Source organism: Globicephala melas, chromosome 2, assembly GCF_963455315.2.
Source record: "Globicephala melas chromosome 2, mGloMel1.2, whole genome shotgun sequence".
In the NCBI taxonomy this organism is placed as follows: Eukaryota; Metazoa; Chordata; class Mammalia; order Artiodactyla; family Delphinidae; genus Globicephala; species Globicephala melas.
In genome coordinates this window covers 32,837,239-32,851,169 of record NC_083315.2, presented here as the reverse complement: position 1 = coordinate 32,851,169, position 13,931 = coordinate 32,837,239, and the positions used below count along the sequence as shown (strand labels likewise).

The window sequence follows — 13,931 nt, the reverse complement described above, 5'->3', positions numbered from 1 at the left end:
GCTCAGGGGAACCAACGCCCAAGCGGCCACGGTGCCGGTCAGCACACAGCTGGGCCCAAGGCAGGAAGGCGCCATCTGAATGACAAACAGGTATTTTCGACAGAAAAACCACCTTCTCCAGAAGCTGGGCAGAGCTACAGGAGCACCAAGATGGAACTCCAGGCCCGCCCTACTGTCAGGGACCCTCACAAGCGGTGCAAGGATGGCACAATGGCTTTCCTGAGAGGTAAAGCAATAGGTATAGGTCAACTCTCCCTAAGTAAGTCTGAGTTCAAATCCTAGGCTTGCTAATTAGCCTGAGGCTAGACTGACTGGGTTCAAAGCCTGGCTCTTCCACCTACTGGCTCCATGACCTTGAGTCCCCTTGGAACTCAGTTTCTTTTCTTTTCGTTTTTGTTTTTTTTTATTTTTAATATTTATTTATTTATTTGGCTGCATCGGGTCTTAGTTGTGGCACGTGGGATCTTTGTTGTGGCATGCAGGCTCCTTTAGCCTAGTTGCAGGACGCAGGATCTAGTTTCCTGACCAGGGATCAAACCCGGGTCCCCTGCATTGGGAGTGTGGAGTCTTTACCACTGGACCACGAGGGAAGTCTCTGGAACTCGTTTCCTCATCTGTGAAATGGATCTAATGATAGTACTCACTGCGCAGGGCTGTTGCAAAGATGATATGAGTTAATACACAGAGAACTCCAAAAGAGTGCCTTGCCCAGGGGAAATGCTCAGTGTCAGCTATTATGATGATTATAAGCTGGGGGATTAGGGGCAACTTGTTTAACCTCTGAGCTAAGCCCCCTTGTCTGCAAATGGGAATAGCAATCCTTACCTCTCAGGGTTGTGAGGATTCGATGAAACACGTGGCTGAAGCCCTAGCATGACATCTCTCCCAGAGCAGATGTTAAACAAATTCACTCAATTCCATTTCAACAGAAAGGCAGAGAGGAGGAGGCCCTTGTCCCTGGACCTGAGAAGGGTCCATTGAGTGGGAGCAGCTGTCTGAGTCAGAGCAGACAAGTCTATGAGGAGCTGGGAGAGCAGCATGGAGGAAACAGGAGCAGAAAGGAGGGAACATCGGAGCTGGGACTTGACAGGTGGATACGAGTTCACCAGGGGGGACACAACGAAAAGGGTGTGCCAGACAGAGGGAACAGCGTGTGCAAAGACACGGAGACCAAGGCGAGAGATGCACGAGGTGCATTTATTCAGTGAAGCTGTTGTGTGGGGTCCCCTGAGAAGCCAGAGTACAGAGTATTCTTAGAAGCCATGTTAAGGAGTTTGAACCTTTTCCCGAGGGCACTGAGGTGACTCAGGAGTTTTCAGCAAGACAGTGAAAGCTGTGTTTTACAGCTATGTTTTAAACAGCGCCCTCTCCAGTGGCCCCTAGAGAGAAGACAGATGGAAGCACATAGGTTTATGGGTGTCAGGCCTATACAGAGGCTCCAAGGCTCCCCAGATTGAGATGCTTCTCAAGCACCATGAGCCACGGCAGTGCTGAGGTGACGGCCACCTGCCCATGACGAACACGAGGGCCACTGCAGGGGATGCCCGTGACCTTGAGTTACACAAAACACCACCAGACCCCCTCACCTGCCGAGGACGACCCCCAAATCTGGAGTTAGGCCTTCTGCTACCCAATGTGAAGAAGGGAAAGCAAGGAGTTGCAGTATTCCCACAACTGAGAGAAACAAATCGAAGCTCACTGCGGAGAGGACTCCCAGCCAACTGAACACTGAGACCAAAGACAGCTTTGGGAGACGGGGTCAGGGACGCCTCAATGAGCCCTTCCAGTGAGCGCAGGGACAGTCCTCACGGCCACCTGTAGCTCAGTACAGTCTACCCAGCCTGTCTCCTCCCACTTCCTCCCACCTGCCCAATCATCCCACCGGTCCTCCCTGTGAGGGCTGCTCTGACTGCTGGCCTTCTCTGGGGAGGTGGCAGCTTGGACACCAGCAACATCCCCAAACAAGCCCCTCACCCTCCCCGGCATCACCGAGGCACATCCTTGCCACCACAGCACTGACCCTTAACACGCAGTGTCACCTTTTGTCCAGAGCAACATCCTTGCCTATTCTGTTTCATTATTTTTCCATCAGTCACTTTAGAATCTCAATGCTCAGAAATATTCGTGTCCCTGGGGGGGAAAAAAAGCCTATGGAAGCAAAACCTGGCAGAAATTCATCAATCATCTATCAAAGCAGCTCACTCCAAGCTGCAGCATTTTTTTTTTTTGCAGTATGCGGGCCTCTTACTGTTGTGGCCTCTCCCGTTGCGGAGCACAGGCTCCGGACACGCAGGCTCAGCAGCCACGGCTCACGGGCCCAGCCGCTCTGCGGCATGTGGGATCTTCCCGGACCGGGACACGAACCTGCGTCCCCTGCATCGGCAGGCGGACTCCCAACCACTGCACCACCAGGGAAGCCCTAAGCTGCAGCATTTTTAAAGCGCCTTCTTCCTGGAGAGCTGCAAATACTCAGAGGGTGTCTTTCTCCTCCCCACTCCAACGCCGGGTGCTCTGTCATTCACATTGCTCCTTCCTGCCCTGGGTTACAACAGAGCCACCACCCCCAGCAAACAGCCCTGCCTGCTTCCTGAGAACAGATGCACGATTACATCCTGGTGGGAAAGCTGGCCACTTCCTCCCCATTTTACAGCTGCCAAGCAGATGGTCCACATGGGGTTTCTTAACGTCAGAGACGACCTTCTGAGTCAGATGATTCTTTCTCATGAGAAGCTGTCCTGTCCACTTAGGATGTTTAGCAGCGTCCCTGGCTGCCATTCGGAGACAGCCAGAACTGTCTCCAGACGTCGCCAAATGTCCCCCAAGGGGCAAAGCCACTCTGGTTGAGACCACTGGCCCAAAGGATGAAAAGTGAGGCTCTGCACCCAGCTGAGGAAGGTCTTTCCAGGCTCCCAAGCTGCTGCTCTCCAGTGCAGGGAGGAGAAGCTGGGGGCACGTGCGTTCAGGCAGGGACAGAGGGCCCCGAGAGGCCAGAGCATGAGGAAAGTTTGCACCCAAGTCAGAGCGTGTCACCGAGCCCTGGGCAGAGGGGAAAAGCAGCTCCCTGCCTCCCTGGGTTGGGCTCCATCAACCATGGAAATGGAAGCGAAAAGTATACTCATCTCCTCTGGAATGTTATCTGATCTCACTGGCCCTTTCCTGAAATCTGACCCTCTGCCTATTCCCCACTCCATCCCACCAATGGGACCGAGAATCCATAGCTACAGCTACAGCCCAGTTTTCCAGGAAATAGGGGCGACAATAGGACCCAGGAAGGGAAATGTGTGGTCGGCAGGCAGAGACCAGGATGTGGAGAGCGAGTGCACGGGTGCCCCCTTAACCTGCCTGCAGGGCAGATGGGCGTGGCTGATTCCCACGCTTCAGGTAGGGACTCCTATTAAGGAGGAGTCAGGATGCTGGGCATTCTCAAAACCGGGTTCTGGAAAAAGCAGCAATGACAATGAGGACAACGGTGAAGACCGTCACCAATTTTAAGCACTGAGGGCTCTTTAGATATTATCAAAGGGCTTAAGAATTGGGGTTCTGAAGATAAGCTGCCTGGATGCGAAATCTGATTTCATGACTTACTGGTTGCAAATCCTGGGCAAGTTATTTACCCCCTGCAAGTCATTTTCCCACCTGTAAAATGCAGGTGCAGCAGTGACAGTGGAACATGACCCCAGGGGGCAGATCCTGCGCTTGCCTTGTTCACCCCTGAACCCCAGCACGGGAGTCACAGCAGCTGCTCCAGAAACGTCCCCTGAAGGAATAAACTGGTTCGTCTCATCCTTACAACCATGCTGTGAGGTTAACTACTGTATCTATCATCAACTCCATTTTAAAGATGAGGAAACTGAGTCCAGAAAGGTTCAATAACTTGAGGAAGGTCACAGGGCCGGTGGGGATGTGGGAGTCCAACCTGCACCTGACCCTGAGTAGCGGGCTGCTGACCACGGCGGCTCCTTCCTCTCCAGCAATGATATGTGGTGGGCAGAACGACCCCCCAAGATGTAAGGGGTGCCCTGACCTCCTCGGAATGGGCTGCTGGGAAATCTCGTCACTAACTCAGCCAGGTCATAAGGCACAGGGTCATAGGGCACAAGGTCATAGGACACAGGGTCTTTGCACTGCAGAGTCCAGAACAATGGGAACCTGCCATTATTTTAGAATTTCGCTCAGGGAGGAAGGAGACAAAGCTGGATTTCTGCAGTCTTTTTGGTTCGAGGAGACTCCGATTTAAAGTCCCTGGCAGGGACTTCCCTGGTCATCTAGTGGTTAAGACTCTGCGCTTCCGATGCAGGGGGCGTGGGTTCGATCCCTGGTCGGGGAACTAAGATCCCACGTGCCACGCAGTGCAGCCAAAAGATAAAAAAAAAAAATTTAATTTAAACCAAGATAAAGTCCCCGGCAGGCAGCGCTGGGGCGAAGGCCAGTATAAGCAGACACAGACCTGGGACTGCCAGAGTGGGGACGAGTTGGGACAGATGGCTTCCTGGCCAGACGGTTAGGACAGTGCCCGCGGCCGAGGAGGAGAGGACGCCCGCGGGCCCCGGCCCCCTCACCTGTGATGATGACTTCATCCCCGTCCAGCAGAAACTTCCTGGTCTGTCCATTCCCCAGCTCTATGGCCCTCGTTCCCTTCCACGACAGCTCCAGCATGCAGCCGAAGCTCTCTGGCTCCTTCATAACGGGAAAGGGAAGAAGGTGTGATATGTACTTACATCACGGTGAGCGTGGCGGATCTGGTGTGGGCAGTGGTTAGCAAGGCGGGGGTCAGGGGATGCTGGGAAGGGGCGGGGGATCCCGCGGCCCTCAGAGACCCTGCCTCGGTGGGACCACTGCAGAAGTGTCCTCGAGGCCGGGCACTCTACCTGCCCTGCTCACTCCATCCAGGACGCGGAGGTGCGGGATGCTGGACGAGCGTGCCCAGGCCCCTCCTGCCAGGCCCCTGCCGGCTCCAGAGGCTGCGGCTTACCCAGACGCTGTCGTGCCTGACCCCACCCACTGGGAAGAGATTCTCCATCAAAGAGCCTGCAGTCTCGACCTTGCCGGAAGTGACTGGTACATGCACCACCCAAAAGTCATCACCAAGGGCTCGTGGAAGGGGGCTGGGGGGAATCAGTGGGCCACTCCTCCTGGGTGGGGGCACTGTGAGGTGGTGACAGCCAGACACTGTAGTGGCTTCCTGCGTCTGCCCCCGTGTCACTCTCACTCTCCCCCAGGACACAGACACAGCCTCTCATCCCTACACCAGCCTCCCCTGAATTTGAAAAAGAAGGCCCTCCTGCACCCAGAGATGGATGAAGCTCTGAGTAGGACAGAGTTGAAAGATACACCTGCTTCGGGCTGGAATCCCTTCTCAGGGGAGAGCTGAGGGCCCTGCAGTCTGTAGGGGGAATAGGGGTGCCCCAGGTGGGCAGCCCCCAAGGCAAGCAGACACTCACCGGCCCGCTGATGGTTCCAGAAGCCAAGAGGTCCCCCGGCCGCAGGTTGCAGCCATTGACAGAGTGGTGAGTGAGCTGCTGCAGCATCGTCCAGTACATATACTGCGGGCGAGGGACACAGAGGCGGGGACGGGCAGGGTGGGCTTCTCCCAGCCTCCTGGAGCAGTCTGCCAGCCTGCGCCACTCACTGAGGCCTTCCCTGGGCTCTCTCCCGGCCCTCAGAGCAAGGACAAGCTGTCCTCCTGCAGCTACCCTGTGACCCTCCCCACCTCTCTCCCCACCCCTTCACCAGCGACAGCCCCCGCTCCTCTGCCCCTTCCAGCCCTCCCCTAACCCACCTTCTCCACGAAGCGCTCCCCGAGGAGCCAACCTCACTGCTCAGACCCTCAATCTACAATGTGCTCATCTGTCCATAATTCCACCCTGTCCTGCGATTACCCAAGTCCTAAGTTGACAAGGTCTAGGTCCTCGTCATAGCAGAAGCTTCTCATGAGCAAAGAACTCCTTTCCATTCTCCCACCCTGGGCTTTGGAACAGACACTGGGCAACAGAGCTGAACGACTCAAACAGGACCTCAGAGCACACTGAGGAACGAAGGAGCACTGAAGGAGGTCAGGCTTGGTGGGGGCGGGCTGAGGACCACACGCCCCCCAAGCAGCTCAGAGGCGGCACGCCTGCGCCTCTGCAAGGTCACAGCTTCTCAGATCTGCCACTCCTGGAGCTACACCTCCAGGCAGAGGAAATCTTAGAAATGGATTCTTACCCAAGAGACCCCTTCAGGGAGGCCCCCTTATTCCTTCTTAGTAGCCTAAGGAGCCCAGAATAAAGTTAAATTAGAAGGGAGACTGGAGGAAAAAGGAATACATTGAATCAGAGGATGTTCAAATGGCCAACAAGCATATGACAAGGTGCCCGGCTGCAACAGTCTTTTTTTTTTTTTCTGTGGTACGCGGGCCTCTCACTGTTGTGGCCTCTCCCGTTGCGGAGCACAGGCTCCGGACGCGCAGCCTCAGCGGCCATGGCTCACGGGCCCAGCCGCTCCGTGGCATGTGGGATCTTCCCAGACCGGGGCACGAACTCGCGTCCCCTGCATCGGCAGGCGGACTCTCAACCACTGCGCCACCAGGGAAGCCCTGCATCAGTCTTTAGGGAGATGCAAACGGAAATCACAGTCCCCCAGAAAGGCGGAAATGAAAAGGCCGGCGACGTCACATGTTGACTTGGATGTGGAGCAGCCAAAACGCTTACATGCTGCGCGTGTGAGTATAAATCGGAACAAGCCCTTTAGAGAAGTGTTTGGATGTACCCCTCAGCTGAGTATGGATACATATCCTCTATGACCCAGCAATTCCATTCCTGGATATCCACCCAACAGACATGCGCACATACATGCACCAAAAGACTTGGACTAGAATGTTCACAGTAACTCTCCCCCCAAAAACGGAAACAACCCAAACGTCCATCAAGAGTAGAATGGAGTGCTCGCTTCGGCAGCACATATACTAAAATTGGAACGATACAGAGAGGATCAGCATGGCCCCTGTGCAAGGATGACACGCAAATTCGTGAAGCGTTCCATATTTTTACCACACACACACAAAAAAAGAGTAGAATGGAAAAATCCATTGTGGAACATTTATACTGTGAACACAATACAACAGCTAAGAATCATGAACTGTCACTGCAAATTGCAACATGGTTGAATCTCAGAAACATAATGTTAAAACAAAAGAAGCCAGGGCTTCCCTGGTGGCGCATTGGTTGAGAGTCCGCCTGCCGATGCAGGGGACGCGGGTTCGTGCCCCGGTCCGGGAAGATCCCTCATGCCGCAGAGCGGCTGGGCCCGTGAGCCATGGCCGCTGAGCCTGCGCGTCCGGAGCCTGTGCTCCGCAATGGGAGAGGCCACAACAGTGAGAGGCCCGCGTACCGCAAAAAAAAAAAAAGAAGCCAGATAGAAAAGGGTATATACCGTATGATTCTGTTTTTATAAAATTTAAAAAACAGACAAAATGAATGGAGGGTAAGAGAAGTCAGGAGAAAGTTTACACCTGACAGGGAGAGCGGTGATGTGCCTGGAAGGGGCCCCAGGGCACAGCTGAGGTCCTGGAGGTTTCCCGTTTCTTGATCTGGGTGCTGGTTGCACAGGGATGTTGTTTTGTGAGAATTCATTGAGCTGTACACTCATAACGTGTGCATTTTCATATCTATGTGTTATGCTTCAATTAAAAGTTCACTTTAAAAAAATAAGTCACTCTGATCTACCCAGCCCCTGGCAAGACAGAAGTCAGGGACTAGCCCCTCAGAGGAGTATCTATTATTCCCCAGGAAAAGCACTGGCCGTGTCCATGCAGCCTCCATCTGGAGGGGTCTCTGTGACCTCCTGGCCTCTTTGGAAGGATACAGGGCCATGGAAGCTCTAGGCCCACACGCTGACCCATCATCATAGCCCAAAGTGGATGCTATTCCCCTGGTCCTCCCAGGAAGAAAGGTCTCCCTCACTTCCAAAAAGCAGTCTGCCTAACTTCAAAGCTTACCTTAAAATTGGACCTGCATACGGTAGCTGCTTGGTTCATTCCTTCTCCTGTTGGGTAGACAAGACAAGTAACATTGACAAAAAGACCTAATTCTATTTATCAAGGAGGGAGGGACCCACCTCGTAGGGGGAATTGTTTTGTGGTTTAAGCTTCCCATTGTCTAATGTGATTCTACCTAAAGAGTCCATGAACCAATGAGCTCATAGGATATCAGAGCTGGGAGGCGTGCACAGAGAGGATCTAGTCCATGGATGGCAAAGAGATGCCCACAAGACGCCATTTCCTCCTCCCACACCCACGGCAGACAGCACAAATTGATCACAGTTCTGGTATCCTCTGAGATCAGATGTAGCCTCAGAACCCCGCTTAACACGATGCTCCTGGAAGCTGATCATCAACTGCAGATGCTGTACAAGTTGAAACCAACTTGCCACACCCGCCAGAGCCCTTTGGACAGCTGGGGCCATCTGTCCCCTGCCAGACTCCTCCCATGATGGATAATGTGCTACTATTTCAACAATATTTATGAAACAATTACACACCTACTACACACAAGGTACCAGGCCATTGCTGTACCATTTCTGAAGCGTGCTAATATCAGAAAGCTCTTCTACTCCCCAAGGACGGGCCTTCCTCCCCTGGCCCTGTCTTCCTTTCTGAGGCTGCACAGGTGAGCTCATCGGCCCCATGGAAGGTCAGGGTCCCCCAAGCCTGCTTCACCCAGACCCCAACTCAGAACATCAGAAATGCACATTCAGGACTGGTATGGGGAAGGGTCTTGGAAGCCATCCCTGCACCCGGTCCTCCCTCTTCCAGGTCTTTCTACATCTCTGGGCACTGCAACTTCTTGATAATCTTGTCCCTTTCTCCGACAGTGCACTCCCCTGGATGTTTCCAGATGGTCAGGAGGAAAACAAGAGAGAAATGACCTCCAAAGAGGCATTTGTGGGTAGGAGGACACCAGCCTAGGGCTTATGACATTTGGCTGTAGTCTCAGCCTTTCCGTCGGCCGGCTAAATGACTCGGGGTGAATCCCTCTTCCTCTCTGAGCCTCACTTTCCCAATTGATAACGTGAAAGAGTGGGACCAGCACAGTTTTCCAGGGGCGCTCTGGCGGCTGCGAGGCTCTTCCTAGGAGCCCTTTCTTGTGTGGAGCAACCTCCCCCCGAGAGAGACAGCTCCTTCCTCTTCCTGGCGGACACAGCCTGCTGCTAGAATCACCTCCATGAAGGATGGAGACCCTGGAAGCTGCAGCGAGAGAGCCACAGCAGAGCCTGGGGTATGTAAACAGGACAAAAAGAGGAGAGAGATCTAGGAAGAAAAGAGACTGGCCAGAGTGTGGCCCAGGAGGTCTGTGTGCAGCCCCCAGACTAGCCCTCTCCCAGCGCCAAGGGCCCCCCTCAGGATCGGAAAATGACACCTGATTCTACCCAGGTGCAGGTGCTGTTCTAGACCTTGATGTGTATCACCTTGCTTACCGCTCACAATTACACCTTGAAATCGATACCACTATTATCCCACTTTTCAGACGACAAAGTGGCACAGACAGATTCAGTAACTTGTCCAAAGTCCCACCGCTGGGCAGGGGCAGAACCAAGACTCGAACCCCAGCCGTGGCCTGCAGAGCCCGGCTCCCTCTTACTACTGCTCCACTGGCCTGTTACCTCAGCCCAGCTGGGCAGCCTCAGGGGGACGCAGGCCCTGCTGCGAGGCTCTCAGGGCTGACTGAGAGCAGGACCCGGGGGCTAGGTGTGCTGGCTCCGTGTGGTCCCAGAGGACAGAGCCAGGCCCACGAGGACAGGCTTTCAAACGGGCACTGGACAAAACATGCCACCCAAGAGTGAGGGGTTGGCAGTGGCGTGTGAGCAGAGGCTGGGCAGACTTTGGTCGGAGAGGCTGGAGAGGGGATTCGTGTGGAGGGTGGAGGTCCCAGACTCCAAGGTTTCTGGCCCTAACAGCTGAGAGCCCGGTGCTATGGGGCTAAGGCCACATGGGCCCTGTGCGGCTCGCAATGAGCACAAGGGTGTCCCTTCCCATCCTTTACAAGAGCCCCACGTGTCTCCCAGTCTGCAGCAGGTGGCACCCCATCCCCTCCCCCCTTCAGAAGCTCAGCAGCCACCTGGGCACTGGCACTTGGGCACAGGGGTCCACCCAGCTGCTGGACACACCCTTCGACCCCACGACAGTACCTTTCAGGGTGACAGAGAGGTTGATGTCGAACGTGTAGGGCTGGTCGTGCCGGAGATATGGCAGGGGCTTGGGGTCCTGTGAGGGCAGAGCACAGCACAGAGGGGCTGAGCCCCACAGCCCAGCAGAGCAGCTGGCAGAGAGAACCTGAGGGAGAAGGGGTGTCCCCTCTCCAGGGCCCAGCACTGTGTCCCTGGACACTGGGGGGCGAGGGTGGTCATGTGTGCTGGACTCTGGGAAAAGCAGCCGAGGGAGGGGCAGCGGAAGGTCAAAGGTAGACAGAGGACCCAGAAAGCCAGGGAGGGGAGCGCTGGGGAAGGGGGTCAGTGGGAAGCGGACAGCGGGAAGGCCAGAGATGCGGGACAAAGCCAGGCCTGCAGGGAGAGGCCAGGCCAACAGAAAGGGAAGGCGGAAGGCAGGGGCGGCCGGCAGAGGCGCTCAGCCCTTCTAGTGCTGGATTCAGTGTGCAGGCAGCTTTGGTAGCCAGAGCTTTGGTAGAAGGTCTGAACTTTGGCCAAAAGCAGCGTTTTCCCAAAGAGCAACATGTACCTGAATCACTAGTGGTCCATGAGACAATGCGGGGTGATTTTATTTTAATGGTTATGTGTTTCTTTTTATGATTAACTTGGTGGCTAGTAATGAAGGTAGGGACATAAAGTTCCTTTTCTAAATACATTATGAGAGTTTTCAGATGGAAGCTGAAAAAGCATTTAATAAATAATTGTTCAGAAGTGGCAAGGGTCGTGAAGGTTGCCCACAAAGGGTATTTGGGAAGGGCTGGCATGAAGGGAGACAGAGCCCAGAGGTCTCTGGCGAGGGTGCAGCAGTGCCTGTGAACAGAGATCTGGACCAGGGATGGAGCCTGGAGGGGAAGAGCAGGAGGTGTGGCGGCAGGCCAGGCGGTCCTGGGAGGGCAGGACTCACCAAAGACGGAAGAGACAAGTCTGGGAGACTGAAGATGATGGGGAGGGAGATACTGTGGCAAGAGCGGTAGAGGAGGGAGCGAGGGGACAGGGTTAGAGCCGCACAGGAGTTTCACGAGGCACCGGTCTGTGAGGAAAGACTCCAAGTCTTGAAGCACAGCTCCGTGGGATGACAGGAAGGCTGAGAGGTGCCCACGTGTGAGCAAGGCGAGGGGGAATGGGACCGGGGGAAGGGCAAGGCTCAGAGCTCAGCTAGGGCTGCCCCCAGGTGGAGGACGGAGTCGGCTGGAGCATCACAGGACTCTAGGAGATACAGGAGAACCAGGACAGGTCACATGCCAGAAGCCAGGGGGAGAGAGCGCCTAGGAAGAGTAGGGGGCCACCAACGGGTCCACATTGAAGAGGGCACAAGGTCCCCGCACTGACCAAGGTCACTGGGCACTTTGGTGAGACCGCCGGTGCTGATGGGGTGGAAGCAGCGGCCAGACTGTGACAGGCTGAGGAGGGCTAGGATTGCGAGACGAGCCTGGACAGTGGTGCAGGGACAGGAGGCTCAGGGAACACAAGGCCGAGGCTCAGCGCCAGGACGGACGCCTTGCTGTCTGACCCCATGCTGCATTCTATCAGTTGGGCTCCAGGGGGCGCCATCACACAGAACACAACTTGTTGACCTGGAAAGTTGTGCAATGTGGTGATACTGGAAGGGACCCCTTTTCCTGCCAACTGGCCAGTTCCCGGCCTCAGAGGATTCTAAAGGTTACAAAATTCCATGTTCTCCTCAAGAACTGTGCAGGGGGCAGGGAAAGCACAAGGCAGAATGATTAGTGCCATGCCTGCCTGGAGGTCCCCATAACCAGGACCCCCAGCACATGAGCATCCTCCAGGCCCTCTCCATGCCTGCTGGGCAAACAGCCTCGGAGGCAGAGGGGCCTGGACTTCTTGCAGAGGGCGTGCTTACCTGCTCCTGGTTGGGCACAGCAAAGGGCATAAGGGCATCCATGGGCACCACCCACGGAGAGATGGTGGTTCCAAAACTCTTCCCGAGGAACGGCCCAAGAGGGACGTACTCCCACTTCTGAATGTCTCGAGCTACAGAAGAAAGGCCGAGCAGAGCTTACAAAGGCTGACTGGGCCCCGCGGCAAGGCTCCCCCCTTCCCTTGACCAAGGAGCACAGACACTCAGCACAGCCCTCCCCCACCCCCGTGCTCTGGCCCCAACCAGGCTGGCTGCCCCAGGACCAAGGACAGAGGTCCTCTGAGGTCACTGTGCCAAGCTGCAGCAAAGAGGAGGATGACCAAAGGGCAGGCAGGATACTTCCCCATGAAGGGGCTGGAAGCTCATCCTCATACGGGGAGGCAACACTTGCTGAGATTCACGGCACCACGGTCCTCCTACAAATGGCAGAGGGGCTGAGATGGGCTCAGAAACTGGGCCCAGAAACTGCTCTGTTTGAAATCTTAGCTCAGCAACTAGCTGAAGCCGTCCTTGTGCCTCATTCCTCACCCGTGTAAAACAGGAGTAGTAATATTATCAGTGTCTCGCAGGGACCTGACAGGAGAGTCCATGTGACGTATTCAGCCCTGGGCCTGGCACAAAATTGCTCAAGCGTACTAGCTGTGACATCAGCCTTGTCCCTGTTCATCTTACAAGAAAACTGGAGCTCAGAGAGGTGAAGTAACTGGCCAAGAGCTCAGAGCTGAGAAGTCTGTTTGATACCCAAGCCTGTGCTCTCAGCCACTTTGACCGGCACCAGACCCAGGAGACCATCCATGGCTTCCCAAATACCCAGCCTTCACCCAGAGCAGAGTGCGCGCAGGAAACTCAACACCAGGATGCCCGACATCCCGTAATTACCACTCCAGTCGTTCATAAGGACCATTCCAAAAATGTGCTCATGGGCCTTAGAAATGGGGATCGGCTCTCCAAATTTGTTCCCGGGGCCTACAAAGAAAGCCTGACAAGGGGAACAGTTGATGAGAATCTGGCTCTGACCTGCTGCCCCAGGTCACTTGCCTGGAGGGCAAAGGTCAGGTATTTCCTAAACCCCGGCTAGGGACCTGGACCGTTGTGTACGAATCCACGGTTTCTATGCCATGACCAGCACCCGAGTAGATAGACGGCTACCCCGGGGACATGGTGAGCAGCTGCGTGCCAGTACCCACCCAGGGCCCCCACTCACGGCCCCTGATCACCAAGGCAGCCCCCTTTCCCTCCTTCAGCCCACCCCACACCTCTTCCCTTTCCCCTTCACCCGATACCGTGCTCTGCATTTTAAGGTTTGACAGCTACACCAGGCTTGTGAAAAATGAAAATATCAGGGTTTGTATTCGTCTCACAAAACTAAGAAGGCCTCTGTGATGCAGCAAAGAGAGCCTGCCGGGGCGTACCCCACACCCCAACCCATCACCCACCGTCTCAGAGGAAAGCACCACCAGCACAATGTCCAGGAAACAAGAGAATACGTAGACATCATTGGGGGGAAAAATTGAGAAGATAACTCAAAAGCACACAAAATCAGCTATGACATTTGCAGGACCTAGGTTGCAGTTATATCCATTCTGTGACAGTGTTTAAATGTTGCAAATTTTGTCAAGATTCTAAAAAAAAAAAAAAAAAAGATGCCATCTTATAGAGAATCTTACCACCATCGTCAAGATTATCTGTGCTCCCTACCCGTCACTGTTTCTCCACACTATGACTTTCTATTTTTCCTCTGCCTGAGACCATATGGGACCTGGGACCCTTTGCTGCAGTGCTTGCACCTGGACAAACCTCTCCTTGAGCAACAAAATGCAAAGAAACTATACGGGACTAAAAATAACTGGGTGCATGCACAGGTGGGGCA

General features: G+C 54.7%; 1 protein-coding gene and 1 non-coding gene across 5 annotated transcripts in view; one reads left to right on the top strand and one right to left on the bottom strand.

The window, feature by feature from the left end:
- FAH (fumarylacetoacetate hydrolase) overlaps window positions 1-13,931 on the bottom strand; it is a 32,641-nt gene that overhangs the window by 262 nt on the left and 18,448 nt on the right. For 2 of the 4 annotated variants that reach the window (XM_060293748.1, XM_030878452.3), the window contains 6 exons: window positions 12,941-13,040; window positions 12,044-12,174; window positions 10,165-10,240; window positions 7,976-8,022; window positions 5,442-5,543; window positions 4,560-4,677 (listed from right to left, as the gene is read on the bottom strand). In XM_060293748.1, the coding sequence (XP_060149731.1) occupies window positions 4,560-4,677; window positions 5,442-5,543; window positions 7,976-8,022; window positions 10,165-10,240; window positions 12,044-12,174; window positions 12,941-13,040 (574 nt within the window). Of the gene's footprint in view, window positions 1-19; window positions 2,131-4,559; window positions 4,678-5,441; window positions 5,544-7,975; window positions 8,023-10,164; window positions 10,241-12,043; window positions 12,175-12,940; window positions 13,041-13,931 lie in introns of those variants that run through there. The other 2 variants (XR_009562847.2, XM_060293747.1) reach the window with 2 other exon arrangements.
- LOC115864742 (U6 spliceosomal RNA) lies at window positions 6,920-7,026 on the top strand. The gene has a single exon (XR_004044103.1). It is a non-coding gene; the product is annotated as a U6 spliceosomal RNA (small nuclear RNA).